Source organism: Pagrus major, chromosome 10 (genome assembly GCF_040436345.1).
Source record: "Pagrus major chromosome 10, Pma_NU_1.0".
Classification (NCBI taxonomy): domain Eukaryota; kingdom Metazoa; phylum Chordata; class Actinopteri; order Spariformes; family Sparidae; genus Pagrus; species Pagrus major.
The window spans coordinates 20862010-20877482 of NC_133224.1; the positions used below are offsets into that span (position 1 = coordinate 20862010).

The window sequence follows — 15473 nt, forward strand, 5'->3', positions numbered from 1 at the left end:
GTCATGAAAACAAAGAGAGTTTGTTTATTTAGTTTGTTTAGGCATAAAACAAACAAAAATCAGTCAATGAAGATCTTTCTCTTCTTCTCCAAAACGTCATAGTGCACCTTTAATTTAGAGGCATTATGTATCCTTCATCACTGGATAGTTGATGGGTTTCCTTTTCAAAAACAGCACCTAACGCTAAAAAAAAAAAAATGCTCAGTTTAAGCATTTCATAATAAATGGAAAATTGTTTTGGACTTCAACAAAAAAAAAAAGAGGGAATTTAAAGTTTTCCATGAAAAATATAAGAATCAATCCAGTTTTACAAGCCATCTCTCCTCGTCAGGAAGACTCCTCCATCTCTCTCTCTCTCTCTCTCTCTCTCTTCATATTGGCAGTGGGTCTCTCTCCCTCCCCTCCTCTCTACGATTTAAAACTCTGGTAAATGGCAGTAGGCCTCCAGTGAAGCCAGCAGGATGTAAACCAGCCACAGCGAGACGAACATCAGCGACGTTATCATCTTGCAAGTCCGCGGCCCGCCCAGCTCGCCGCCGGCGACCGTCGCCCTCCGCCGGTACAGCAGCGTGATCACGCACACCACGGCCAGGATGGTGAAGAGGGTGACGGAGAAGGCGAGGTTTCCTGGGTCCACCTTGAACGGCATGCCCTTGGAGCGCCAGGCGACAGCCGCGATGGTCCACGCCACGCCGATGCCGAGGAAGACGTTGACGGCGTTGGAGCCAGTGACATTGCCGATGGAGGCGTCGGCATATTGGTCCTGGATGGCGGCGACTTTGCTGGCGAATGTGTCTGGATGAAAAAGGAAAAAGATTTGACTGTAATTCTAAGCCTTCATCATCTTTGATATCACATCTTTGATACCTGAAGTCAAAACAAAACCACCAAATAATGTGAAGCAACACGATGGAAATAAATCTCATGAAAACTGATTTAGATGTTCTTTTGTAAATGTCTTTCTTAAGAAATAACCTAGAGGTAACATCGAGTCTGAAACCACCCACGTTTACTCTCACAGCCATTGACACAGATGCACTGCACACAAAGAGAAACACAAAAGAGAAGCAACGAGGTGTAGAAAGATCAAGGTAGGCTGGCTGGTATCACAGACAGGCACTATGAACCAGTTAGCGTAAATAATACTTTTCATTGTTTTGCTAGCTAGTAGGGCTAACCACTGTTGGCCCTGTAAGTAGATTCCTATTCAGTTAGCAAAAACAGCTAATCTGGTGGCAACATTTTTGTGTTCACTTTCATTTGAAATAATTCATGTTTAACTTAAGTTTATCTGAAAAGTCTGAAGAGGATTGGCTGCTTGCTATCATATATATTGTTTTGTTTGAGTCACTTAAGTCAGAATTTTACTTTCCTTATGTTATTCTTCATCTATATTCTGTAAAATCTTGTATAAATACGACTCTGATTACTTTCAGGTAGATTCATAGCTCCATTCTGTAATCCGCAGTTTTGTATTAGCATCAGCCTAAGACAGAACAGATGTACTAAATGCTGTAAAATGCTGTAGGTGTACATGAGCTGCTGCGCTGAACATTTGAGGAGAAATCGGGTGAAAAGCGCTGAGGCTCTACAACCGGCTTGGCAGGGAACACCAGGGAAACAGCTGCCAGTTATTGTACGCCTGTTTCGGCTTATTTCTATTTTTGGATGGGCTGGTGAGATGAGTCTCAATTCTCATTTGAATGTCAGCGAGATTTGTTGAAATTCATATCCCAACGTGAAAAAAATACCCCCACTCTTTCTTTGGGGGGGGAATGGTAATCCTGTGTGTAAGAGACCACACAAAACGAAATGAAAAGTTTGTGTGTGTGTTGTCACAGAGGCACATGAGATTGTGGGTTTTGAATCTGAGTCATGAAATTATTGCCTCCACACACATACACACACTGTTCCAAAATAATGCTGGCAACACAGAAGATCAAACCCAAATTTAGAAAGACATTGCATCACACACTGTACGTTCACAAAGTTTAGCATTTTTCTTTCCCAGGCATGAATTATTCCAATTTAACGACCCAAAGTAATGAAAAAGCAATTATTTCATAATGAAAGAGAACAGATAAAAAGGTAAAGGCATCCGTAAGAGTAGCAGTATCCATAAAATCCTCTTGATACCCACATCTATTCAAAGTAGTGCTGACTCTTGGATCTTTTCACCACCAACACAAACATCAAACACCTTGATTACTGTCTAAATTACATTGCATGTCTACCAATGAGCTCCATAAACTTGTTAAGCAAACCGAGCCTCTGATCAGCATTTGCCCTCTAATTGCCTGAATCAACAAATCTGGTGTAAACTGTCTGGACAATCCTCCAACGTGTCTCCAATGTAATAATGCTTTTATAGATGTGGAGGAGGGAAGTCAAGTCCTGCAAGTCAGACGGTTGGAAAAGAGAGAAGAGATGAGATGAATGTTCCTAACAAGTTTTGAGGAGATCACACACAGGAACACACATGGGAGCGCTCACTCCCAGCGGAAGTTATAATGACCTGTGGGACTCGACGCACGCATGCTTGCATCACCTCGGCGGAGCAAACACATTTTCACCCACGCACGCACCTGGGTACCACAGCACACACAGGTCAGAAATGATGGATGATACAATAGTGAAAACATAACGGCCAATAAGAGGAGGGGAGAGAGGGAGAGAGAGGGGGAGAAAGAGCCGAGGTAACACCGCGTCAGGATAATAAATGGACCGAGATGGGGCACGAGAGCAAGCGTAACTGATAAGCAAGGAGGGATGCGAGAGTGGAAACTGGAAAAGAAAAAAGAAAATAAAAGTAAAGAAACCCCCGCGAATGGACATCAACATCTTGTGACAGCGAACACACACTGATAATGGATCTTGAATCTTCCTTTAAAGCTTCTAAATTCAAACACACAACACAATATGGCTGCTGAAGGAATTGATTCAAACACCACTTTCCAGAGACTTCGCTGCAAGCCATCAAAGTTACCGCCTGGAAGAGTAGCAAAGGAGCTATTCCTATAAATCATACGGAGAGGCAACAATAAAACGGCTGACGAGAGGAATGAGGAAGGGAATTGAATTAAAGCCCCGGGACAATGCGTCCCCTCCATGCGGAGACAAGCTCAGTCTGAAGGCCATGATGGAGCCAGCGTTTTACAATTCAATTTTGATCTCCAGCCTGTTCACTGAGGGCGGCTCCTGCAGTCTGTTTGTTTGTCTGTCTTCTCTAAAAAAAATGTTTTTATTTTTATTACTCTTACTATTTTATTACTCTTTTTTCTGTCTGACATGCTTGAATTAAACCCCTCCCACTCACCCGGCACAGATGTTCCCAGCGCGACAAACACCACAGCCGTCACCGAGTCCTTCAGTCCTATCGTGCAGCCGAAGTGTGACGCCAGATCGCCAGTGACTGCCGTCAGGACGCCGATAAGCGATATGGAGACGATGAAGCAGGCCCAGCCGTTCCAGTACTCCGTGGGCGGGACGAAGGCGAACAGAACCTTCCAGAAGACGGTGAGGAAGTGCATGATGTAGTCGAAGCAGGACGGCAGCCGCTCCTCGCCGCTCTCCTCCTCGTCGTCGTCTCCTTTGGGTCCAGAGGGCAATTTGAAAGTGGAGGGAAGAGACGGAAGAGGAGAGAGATAATTAAAAGAAGAAGAGTGACGAAAGTGAGTGGACAAAAACTAATGTCTGCACACTAGAGCAAGGTGGAGATTAGCTTAGCTTAACGTAAAGACAAGCTACTTGTAGTTTGTAGCTCTGTCCAAAGGTAAAATTGTCCACCTTCGGATGGTGCCATGTCATTGTTTCATTATTCTGAAAGCCCCAATTGTCCAAAAAATGTCCCATTGGAACAAAAACTAGGGTTGTACCGATCCGATCACGTGACTCGGAAATCGGGGCCGATCACGCCACTGAAGACTCGATCGGGACTCGGACGTTACGACCCGATCAGAGATCGGTTTTATATATATTTATTTAGTCATTATTTGTATGAGATTGTTGATATATGGGCTATTGGTGATTCAAAATAAAAAAAATAAAATGAGTATTTACTACCACCGTTTACGACATGCGCATGCGCAGAAGACCAGCACGCCAGTTTGTTTTGAAGCGGAGTGGCGAGTTGTGGCGCACCATGTCTGCTGTGTGGAAGTATTTTAAAGTGAGTGACGAGAACGATGCAGTTGCAAACTGTCAGATATGTAAATTTGGGATATCGAGGGGTGGTAAAATATAATAAAAAATAAGGGACACCTTGGATAGTTTTCTTCGATCTTTTTAATTTTTTAAATGTATTATAAGTGTATCGGATCGGGACTCGGTATTGGCAGATACTCAAAAATCAAAGGACTCGGACTCGTATCGGGGGCAAAAAACCCTGATCGGAGCATCCCTAACAAAAACCCATTTGTCCAACAGCCAGTTATTCTGAGAACAATCTCCCGTTGCTCCGAGGGTCCGTTGTTCCAAATTTAACCCACTCTGCTATCACCAGTTCACGTACGTAACTGAACTGATGTAACTAACATACTTATTCAAACACAAACTACAATACTTTCCTTATAAACTCAACCACTTCACGCTAACCACGTTAATTATTGTTACTATGACAGCAAAGGTCATCTGACTACCTCTTTTCCTGCAGGTCGGTAATTCCCTGTAAAACCAAAAACGCTAATTTGCTGGGCTAGCTGTTCCCCCCTGTGTCCACTCACTATGCTAAGCTATGCTAAATGGCTGCCAGCTGTAGCTTCATATTCATTCATTCCTCTAGCTCTCTGCAAGAAAACTAAGAAGCACATTTCCCCCAAAAGATTAGCATTAACAAAGGAAATACAGCCCATATTTTAGGATCAGTAACAGCAATGAAACAGAACAAGTTGAATTAAAGTAGATTGAAATAAATGCATGAAAATGTTCAAATAAAAACGCCGATGCAAAGTTTTTGGAAATGTACTATTTCACCATCCGTCATCTTTTCAAAATAAAGTTGAGAAACGCGTCGACCAAAACCACTGTTCATAAATCAAAATAGTGGGCGTGTGTGTGTGTGTGTGTGTGTGTGTGTGTGTCTTACCTGCACTGACAGTAACGGCATTGACAAACTGCTCCCTCCAGCTGCTGCTTCCCACCACCAAGGCCAGGTTTGTCTTCTTGATTAACTTATCTACCGTACTCTAAACACACACACACACACACACAACACACACACACACACACACACACACAAAAGTAAACATGCAAGTGCACACACACCAGGCAGAACAGGAAAGACACAACCCTCAAGTTGTTAATTCACTCGCAGCCACATAGAAAAGAGAAAGTGCCCTTTCTCTAACCTTTTAATTAGCTCCCATATTGCAAAGATGCTGTACATTTGAGAACAGTGAGAATTCAAGGTATGAGATGTGCTAATTAATACGATGTTGTGAAACTGACTCTGACGCAGCCCTGTGAAATCTAGGAAAACCTGCAGGCAGGCTGGTTTAGCTTTCTGTGTATAACAACGAGGAAGGGGGATGATAAAAGATGTTGGTGCATAACAGCTCTCAGCAGCTCGAGAGCAGCGCACCAACAGTCATTATCATAACTCAGCTGACAGAGTTTTGTGAGGATAAAACCCTGCATGAGTTACCATCTAATAAGTGAAAGACAACATAAAAAAAAACACAAAATTTACTGTGCGTTAGCAGTCGCAATGAGAATCAATCACCAATCAATTCCAGTACGGGGTGACAATTAAGGATTTATAGACTTATGGACCATGATACTGGACCCAGACACCGTTATAATAAGTCAGTATTGTGCTGAAGAAGATGGGAGAGATAGCACTGCATGCACAGGCAAAAATTAAGAGTGAGAAAGATAGATAACCTTGTTAGCCCGCCAAATAAGCTCATTTACTGCTCTCTGCACACAAACACACACACATTCAGAAGGACACAAATGGACAAATGAGCAAATGTATCGTGCAACAAACGAACACAGTATGAGGCAAAAAACAAAACCACAGATTTGACACAAAATCCCTTGGAAATTAGGGAATAAAAATAAAGTGACACACACAATGAAAGCTGAATAAAAATCTAATTATCCGTAGCTAAATTACTTACCAACTGATCAAATTTTAATATCCAATATTTACTAGATGACTAAGCCAATATATTTTCTAATTTGCTGGATGAACGGTCCACCAGCAACTTTTCTTTCTCCTTTAATGCCTGTTTTGTCCCAAAGCAAGATGACAGCTCACTTTAAATAAATTATTTGTTGTCTGCTATCAGAATGACAAGCATCTCATTAGAGAGTCCATTACACGCTAACACAATGAATAATTCATCCTTTGAACTGGGGCAGCTGTCACTCACCGTCACTCGAATTTGCATTTTGGAGTTCAACTTACTTGACTTGACTTTTTAGCTGACTTGATGGTTGCCAAACTGGAGGTTATCATTATTTCAACAACACTTAAAATCGAACTGATTAGCTGCTGACTGATTCTGAAGAGCTTCAAACTAAATAAAAGGGAAGGCTCACACGCACACATTCATGTGAAAATGAGTCACAGTACGAGCACAAACACAAACAGACACACTTACCTTGAACTCGTAGGACTCCTCTATGACCACCTCTACTTGTGTGTGTTCGCCCAGACTGGGACAGCCCATCTTGGCCACCTCTTCCTCCTCTGCTCCCACCAATGGCTTGTTCTCATTGGAGTCACCTAAGAGACCACAGGGATGAAATGTGTCAGCATTGGTGTAACTGTGCAGTGGTTTTACAGTACCAACCCACAGAAAACCAGCAGTAGGTACTGAGTTTTTTGGTACTACTGCTGAGGATGCTGATGTCAGGTCTGTGTTAACTTTTATTTGGAAATTTAGGCCTCAGCCTCAGTTTGTCATTTCCTGTGGTGGACATGTCATTATGTAACTATGTGCTCTTTGATATGATTCATGAACAAAGGTCTCAGGTGCCAAACTGAATTACTAAAGCATAACTAATGTATAATATGCGTCATTATTACTTTTGTTTAAAAGTGCCTAATTTATTTGCTTTCTGACTTTAAAAACAAACTGCAATCCTGGTATAATATGTAACTGTTATACTGGTTAGTGGCTTTACTTACTAAAACACTTCTCAGATAAACTGTAGGTTTCATAATCCTGACTAGACCTGGGTCAGAGATTCATCACAAACCTCTACTCACGGAGACATACTGCTGCCTTCTGAATGAAACAGACTGTGTTGAATAAGAGATCCTTTTGTATTTCAACTTAAAGCAGCTACAGGGAACTCATTTTGTTTTGTTTCTGGTTGCTCCCGTGGACCAAATTGGTATGAGCACATGCATTTGTTTTGGAAGCAAGTGATAAAAAGACACAATGTAATGCATTGTTGGACTCGGGGGGACACCTATATTCAAAAAAATGCTGCAAAAGTGCCCTCTTGGATGTCCCTTTAGTAGATAAAACATGATAAAGTGCCCTCTAGGGTGCTACAGTATTCCAGTGCCCTTTGTGCACTGGTTCCCCACCTCATGGAGCTGGTGCCCTTTTTATTTGTTTCGCTGCTGCTCCTGAAACATCCTGAGTCCGCCACTGGTGTACTGTATCCTTAATACTATTTAAACACAGCTATTTTTGGATGCATACTGATCAGGTAATGCATCTATTTGTGGCTATGTAAGGTCATGACTGTAATATGATGATGGTAAAACAAAGTAAACTTAGTTTTAGTGCATTCCGCCTTAAAAACTATTTTATGACGTGTCCGACCAGGATAAGTCAGAATCCGACCCATGTAGAGAGAGCCAATCCTACGATACGCTTCATTTTGCCCTTAGGGAAATTTTTCCTGGGCTCAGTGTTGATGACGATCTTGTTGTGTTTATATAGGTCATACACTTGCATCAGTATTAAACTGAGACTGTTTCACAACCCTACACTCGCCAGGTTTGCCTCACTTAAAGTAATGTAAGTACTTTTAGTAAAACACCTTTAACCTAAACCTAAATAAACACCCCAAGACTTAACTCATCCTGTAAATAATCTGTATTTGTTTCTGCAAAAACAACCTTGAAGCTCAGTAGCAGCTTAAAACATTCTTGAGACTCCTCACACATTATTTACACTCAAAACATTACATACGAACAAACAAACTAAATTCATCATTCATCTGCTGTCACACCTGACTGCAGGCTTGCTCAATGAGCCTTGTTGTTTTTTAATGGAAATGCTATCGGTGGTGTTTATACATCAAGGTTTTGAACTCAAATGATGTATCATGTAATTTTTTCATTTGTCAGATTTTAGCCAGTGCAGCATAAACTGATTTAATAGTATAGCTGCATTACCACTTTAAGAATGTGTGCGAGCAGCCGTGAACAGTCTGCAATGTAAATGCTAATATTCGAACACTGATGTGCCACATGGGAAATCCAAGCTATCAAGCCCCCCCATGTCATTACAAATATGAATACCCACAAGGAATTTATATTTACCCCCATGAAACAACCCCTTCTATCTCTCCGTGACCATATGTTCCACCATGCCTCCCTCCATTGATCCATATGTCTCCTCCCTCACTCTTCACCCACAGTGGCAGTCATTAATTGAGTCGGCTGTTATCAGTGTGGACCTGCTGTAATTGAAAAGCAGCGTACAGTAGCCCGTGTGATGCTGTGTGTGTGGTAGAGTGTGTGTATGTGTGTAAAATGTCAGTCCGCTAGCTGTGTGACAGCGTTATAAAACCAATTCTATCGCCCTGTAATGAAACATGCCCCGGGGCTGCTGGCTCCTCATGACTGACATCTAGAGTGTGGACCCTTACTCCAGCAGGAAGTGCCTGTCAGTGTGTCTACACCGGCGCCCTACCACGAGCAGCGTGTTAGCCTCGACTCCAGGGTTTTTAATTTAGCTGGGCGTACATTGGAAACACGACTGCTATAGTGCTAATGTTGGCTTATTAGCACTAAACACCAGGGAGACACAATATAGATGATTTTTTCAGCCGGTACCACTAACTGATAATGGCTTATTCTCCTGACCGATGTGACCAGTGAGATGACCACTAATTTGACATTTTAATATCCGTAGCTAATAAGATTTTTCGTGTTACAGCTCGCAGACTGAACCTTTGTGATTGCAAATTACAATCATGCTGTCTTCTTCTGAGTCTAAATAAAACTTTCACACCAGGAGCAGTTTCCTCCTCTGTCACCTTCTTCTTCTCTTTGTTTATTGGTGGATCGCAAATCAACTTTAAAGATGCGGTCCACCAACTACTGTATCGAGTGTGTAGATGCTGCACTGAAGTCAATAAAAGGTTTGTATTGTCGGCTATATTTTCCTTACTGGAATAATATATACTCATATAGATTTCCCCTGATAGGGCAGATCATCTACTGGCATAAAGTATAGTTGAGGCTGATGGGAATGTGATTAGTTTTGCTAGTATTTGCTGTGAGGAAAGAGTGATTTCTAATTCTTTGGTTTATTTTTAGAGTCCTGGAGGGTAAAAATATTGAATAAAATACTAGAAAAAAAGAAAAGATCAGATATTTTGTGTAACATATATATCATTTTATAGTTTTATGTCCAGTTGATGTTTTCCCCTCATATTTATCCGTGTGAGGCAGATGAACACCAAGTTGAGAACCAGTGTGGCAGAATGTAACTAAGTACATTTGCTCAAGTTCTGTACTTAAGTACAATTTTGAAAAAGAAAGAAAGAAAGAAAGAAAGAAAGAAAGAAAGAAAGAAAGAAAGAAAGAAAGAAAGAAAGAAAAAGAAGGAAAGAAAGAAAGAAAATGTGTCTAAAAAAGTGAAATGACAGTAGAAAAGTAACTCCAGATTTCTTTTATCTTGCAAACTTTCAACCTTGCTGTATTTAATTTAAACAGAAATGTCAAAGCCGACCAAGGAACTTCTTATTGACTTGCAGCGATGGTTCTCTAGCCTTGAGTTACCTGCCAGAGATTAGCGGTCCGCCCGCTGTAATCAGCCTTTTCGACTAAAGCTTCCTACATTCTTAAAAAACTTGAGGGGCTTAGATGTTTTAGATTCGTGGATTTCGGAGCTGTGTGGATTCAGATAATAGGAGATGACAGGGCAGAGCTGCGTCTGAGAAAGGAACCAGCAATGAACTGCACATTGTGTTCAGTCTAGCAGCTTGTTTACGGAGTGCCGTGATTTCAGAAACAAAAATAGAAGCTTAATGTCTATTTATATACTGTATGTATGTATGTATATGGCAATGAAGTGGGCCAAACTGACTGTGATAAGTCTGGTTTCCCTGTTATCTGTGTGATTTGACATAATGTGACAAGGAAGTAGCTCATAGCTCGAGCCCAGTGTTTCTGGAGTTCGGATCGAAGATTTCAGGCAGTCAATGCAGGTCTCACCCTGTTTACAAAGAGATAGGTGTGCAGGATTCCTGAGACTCATCTGGCGGTTAAATAAAGATTCAGTCTGTCAATCTTGTTCCTGTTTCCTCTCCTCCACACGCCCAAAAAAACACACCAAGACACCCACCGTGTTTCTGGCCTATCTCCAACAGAACAGGCTCTCCCAGCTCGATGGTGAAGGCCTTGTTCTTCTCGTACTCCTCATCATCAATAATCTTCACCTCGATGATCTTCCTGTTAAAAAGCGGAGAGAGAGATGAGTCTCAGCGAGGGTATTCCACATAATTAACCTTTTCAGCTTCACGCTCTCCCTCGTAATAAGAGAGTGTCTTTAGAGGAGTCTATTAAAACTGTGAAGGTCTCACCCCGTCAGGCTGTAATCAGACAAGAGGGCAGTTCTGCTGTGTGGGTAAGGACTGCTAGGTGATCCTTATTAATATCAAAACTATGGTATTAGCTAACCTGAAGTAACAAATGAGATACATCCCAAAAAAACCAACATAATTAAATTTGCGCTCCTCTGTTTTGTCTGGCTGAAAATGATGAGGAGCCTCTGCAGATATGAAGGTCAAAGCCCAAGCTGAAGCTGCTCATTGGGACATTATATGAAGCTCTTTACTTCCTGTCAGTTCCTTAATAATATGTTTCTACAGTTGACAGTGAAGTGATGCAATGAGCAGTACGGTTGGGACATTTTTTAATTAGGAGCACCCAGGAGGAAGCCTGAAAATGTACTGCAAAGAGTTTGACGTGCACCACGAGTACATCGAAAAAAGAAAAAGTTGTGAAGATATGAGTGCATGTGAGAAGTGTCTTAGAAGACTGACAGAAAAGGTGAGATGACACTGTTACCAGATGTATTTAGAGACTGAGTGTAATTCAATTTGAACTTTGATTAAACTCTTTTCATTAACTTCACTGTACTAATTGGAAAAAATGCATATTAGTGAATATAACAGTTCAAGAAAAGTGCTTTTGCGAAAAGTAATTGGCACATTCATTTCCTATCCTATGCTTTAAAGGTGCAATATGTTTTGAAAACAGTTTTGACGTTATGTCAAAGTCTTACGTATAATCTTGCAAGGATATCCATTGAAGTTAGCATGCTAACCAGCTAGCCCCTAGCCACTTTGTAACTCAGGAGGTGATAGTCTGATAGTGAACATCCCCAACACTCCCCCAGTGCTCTGAGCTCCGACCAGAGTCAGTTAATACGACTGCTAGCTTTCATGTTGAACTTAGCCTACAAGCTAACGGCAGCTGCCCCCTATCTGTTTGGAGTATGAATTCAACAGGACCTAACAGGACCACCTTAAGGTGCAGTATGTAAGAATTGGCCAGCTGTTGAATTCAAACCACTAGGGGCAGCATATCAGTAGAGTAACCGCTCAGTTCAGCTAGCAGTCGTATTAGCTGACTCCTCCCGGACTAGGAGCTTGGAGCACCGGGGAATTGTAGGTGTTGTTTACTATCGGACTATCACCTATTGAGGTAGAATGTGACTAGCTGGTTAGCATGCTAACTTCAGTAGAAATCCCTGTAACACAATACATAGACGTCTTTGAAATAACTTCAAAGCTGTTGTTTCTTCACATCCTGTTGATAATTTATTTAGTTATTTTTTTAGTTTTAAACCAAAATTCTTACATAGTGCACCTTTAAGAATACTCTTAATATGCTACCGACTCAAACTGATAGCACAAGTGACTATTCAAGTTTTTTATGGTTATGTTCATACTCTCAAAGCACTTAGTTTAAGTTGAGGGAAGGATTCTGGTGTTAGTTGAATAATGGAAGAGTAAAAAGTGACTTGCAACACTAGAAACAATGTGTTTACCTCATTAACATTTAACAAAAGCCAAGATCTTTCTTCAACTGAAGCCAAAGTGCTTTTATTGCCTCAACTCAAACACATACAGGATGTGAACCTTCATGTTCAGTGTCAAAGTCTCCCACAACTTGCGGGAGGAAGAAAAATTGTACTTCCTTCACACTAGCGAACAATACCACTGAACATAACCCAGTTTATAAAGTTCAAAAAGTTTTTCACTGCTGTGTAATAGATTTTTCTAGAATGCATCTTTTGGCATTGGCAGATAATGTCTGCATAAATAAATGAAACCTCGAAATGAGAAAATCCATACTAATTGTAGAACATCCCAGGCCGTGCATTAGCCTTGGTCCAATGGAGAGCACATCAGTTTGGCCCCTTTCTGGTCTGTTTCACCCAGAGTATATAATCTTTATCTCAACACTACATCTGTATGTCACAGGCAGAGAGGAAGAGAGAGTGTTCATTCCCACCTGGTTGTGTCATCATATGCTTCACTGTCAGCCATGTTGACTCTGCCACCACAAATAGGCTTCGGATCAACAGAGAAAAACAGGAGGCAGGAGAGCATTGTGAAAGAGTGATGGAGGTGTGCAGAAGTGGAAGCGCGTTGTTCTCATTGGTGAGCTGTCACGGCAACAGTGGATGAAACTGGCTGGATTTGCTATTTCCAGCATCACAACAGGCTGAGCGGCCAACACTCAACAATGTTGGAAACGATGTGAAGATATTGTTTGGTCAGATGTGAAACAAGAGAGGAAAACACAGCGCTGGCTTCTTTTCTTTAATCATTTCCAGTCATCTGCCTGTAATATCTTGATTTTTAATCATTTTTATGGTCGTCACCATCTTGTTTTTTTGGAGCCAGGAGCGAGGGTGAAGCTGAGAAGGCTTAAATTAAATGGCATACATTCCCTACTGTATATGTTGTTTACAACATTTATCCATTATATTAAGGGTGGGAGTCTCTTTAAGAAGCCAGCACCTTGTTATTACCTTCTTGCTTGCTACCATGAGAATTTTGAGTAAACATTTGTCTGTGATACCCAGTTTCTTAGGTACGTTTCCTAAATAGACAGAGAGAGAAGTGAACTCGATATTGACTCTTAATATGCTCTTAATGGCCGCTTGCATTTCAGTCCAGAAAGGTTTCAAGGTAGGACAAGACCAAAAAATATGAGTGTGGTCTGCCGTTAAGTACCTACATTTTATTTTAGTTTAAATTGGACCACAATTTACAAAATGAGCAACATGCTGTATTGTAGAAGACTTGAAAGTAGCATTTGAGACCATAAATTCATTAGGAAACTGTTTCCTGAGGTAATAAATCAAGTGAGAAGTAGGGTCATTTTCTCATAAGCTTAAAAGCTATTCTTTTTGCAACCAGTGGAGTCGCCCCCTCCTGGCAATTAGATATAAAGCAGATTTAAGGAACTTTTGCATTGGCTTCACTTGTCAGCTCTGTCCGCTCATAATGCTGTCAGTGGCTTTTGGCCAACACTTTGAATTAATGGTAGCTAAATTAGCTAGCTAGGTGATAAATTCCAGTGCCAGTTTTCATTTTAGCCGTTTTCGGCTAGAAATTAGAAGCCGCTTTTGTCTAATTGTCTCTACAACAAAGGACCCATTGTTCCAAAGATTTTCTATGGCAGATCTGCCATCTTAATCACTGTAAACTGCATGTGTCGTGCTAGAATAGAAAGACTGACAAGTGCAGCAACGGTAACTAAGGGGACTGGCTCAGCTAACTGTCAAGTGACAGTGAAATGGAGGAAGAAAGACGAAGGTAACAGTACAAAGGGAGGCACAGAGGAACAGCAGGGTTGGAGGGAGGAAAAAGAGACTTTGTGAACATTAAAAAAAAGACGCACATTGAGGGGTAGGAGGCAAGAGAGGGAAGGAGTGAAAAAGAAGAAAGAGACGGAGAGACAGAAAGAGGTTGAAAGAGGAGTATGAGTAATGCATGGACTCTACTGAGCTGTGAAGGGTTACGACTCAATACACACCGAGTGAGTTCACTCAGGGGGACGAGAGTACACACACACACACACACACACACACACACACACACACACACACACACACACACACACACACACACACACACACACACGTGCAGTGACGGATTACAATACTCATTGCATATACAACCACAGACAAATCCTATAATCTACAATGATAAGGGACATGCACACATGCACAGTGGATGTGTACACACATAATGCCTGTCATGTTGCACATCATGCACATTACACAGATTGTGGTTTGTATGAACAGACAGCCAGCCACCCCCGCATGCACTCATCTTTCACTAGTAATACTGAAGCCGTACGCACACACACAAATTCACAAACACGCAAACAATTCAGCTTGACGTACAAAAACAGTGATATGCATGGAAACACGCTCCTGGTGAACACTTTGCACATTCATAAACATATGCATGCATTAATTTAGCCTATTTACACCTGCTGACAACCCACACACAAACACACAAACACACACACACACACACTGACTGAAGTGCTTTCATTATTCATAGTTGGTGCTGGCTGTAGCAGCACTCCCATCTGTGCCCTCTCTCTCCATCTCTATCTCAGCCCCCATCACTTCTCTTTAAGGCCCATCTTTAACTCTTCTCTCTGTCTCACTGATCTTTTCTTCTGTCCTCACATAAACATAATTCTTCCTTCCCCCTTTTCATTAGTAATTCATCCATCCATTCATTTCTATAAACAGCTCATTCTGCTCACGGTCACAGGAGGTTTCAGTCCATCATCAGTCTTCAATTATACATGTGAACCTAACTATAATTGATATAAAGTATTAGGCGTTTGGCACCTTCTTAGCTCAGTTAAAATGGAGCGTTTGGGTGCTTGTGTGGACATGAAACAGTTTATGACAGTCTGGCTTTAGCATGCTAACCAGCTAGCCCCTAGCCATTTTGTTCCTCAAGAGGTGATAGTCAACAACACTTACATTGACCCGGTGCTCCGAGCTCCCAATCCGGGGCAGAGTCAGCGAATACAAGCGCTAGCTGCACGGTCGAGTGCCCTTACTAACTAACGGCAGCTACAGTAAGAAGCAGTTAGCGGTTCCTCTGGTGATATGCTGCCCCCCTGAGCAAGTTAGCACGCTAATGTGAGAATTTAGCACCGCTGTATGAAATATGGAAGAAGCTTCTGGGGCTCAAAAGTAAACCCAATGCAAAAGGAGCCTTAAACTTGC

At 41.6% G+C, this 15473-nt stretch overlaps 1 protein-coding gene across 1 annotated transcript in view; it reads right to left on the reverse strand.

Moving 5' to 3' along the window:
* Window positions 1–415: 415 nt before the first annotated feature.
* Window positions 416–15473, reverse strand: part of LOC141003596 (sodium/calcium exchanger 1-like) — a 49214-nt gene continuing 34156 nt past the window's right edge. Inside the window, exons 11-15 of the mRNA XM_073474976.1 lie at window positions 10542–10648; window positions 6606–6730; window positions 5084–5183; window positions 3317–3589; window positions 416–795 (exon numbers count right to left, since the gene is read on the reverse strand). Coding sequence (XP_073331077.1) covers window positions 416–795; window positions 3317–3589; window positions 5084–5183; window positions 6606–6730; window positions 10542–10648 — 985 coding nt within the window. The remainder of the gene's footprint in view (window positions 796–3316; window positions 3590–5083; window positions 5184–6605; window positions 6731–10541; window positions 10649–15473) is intronic.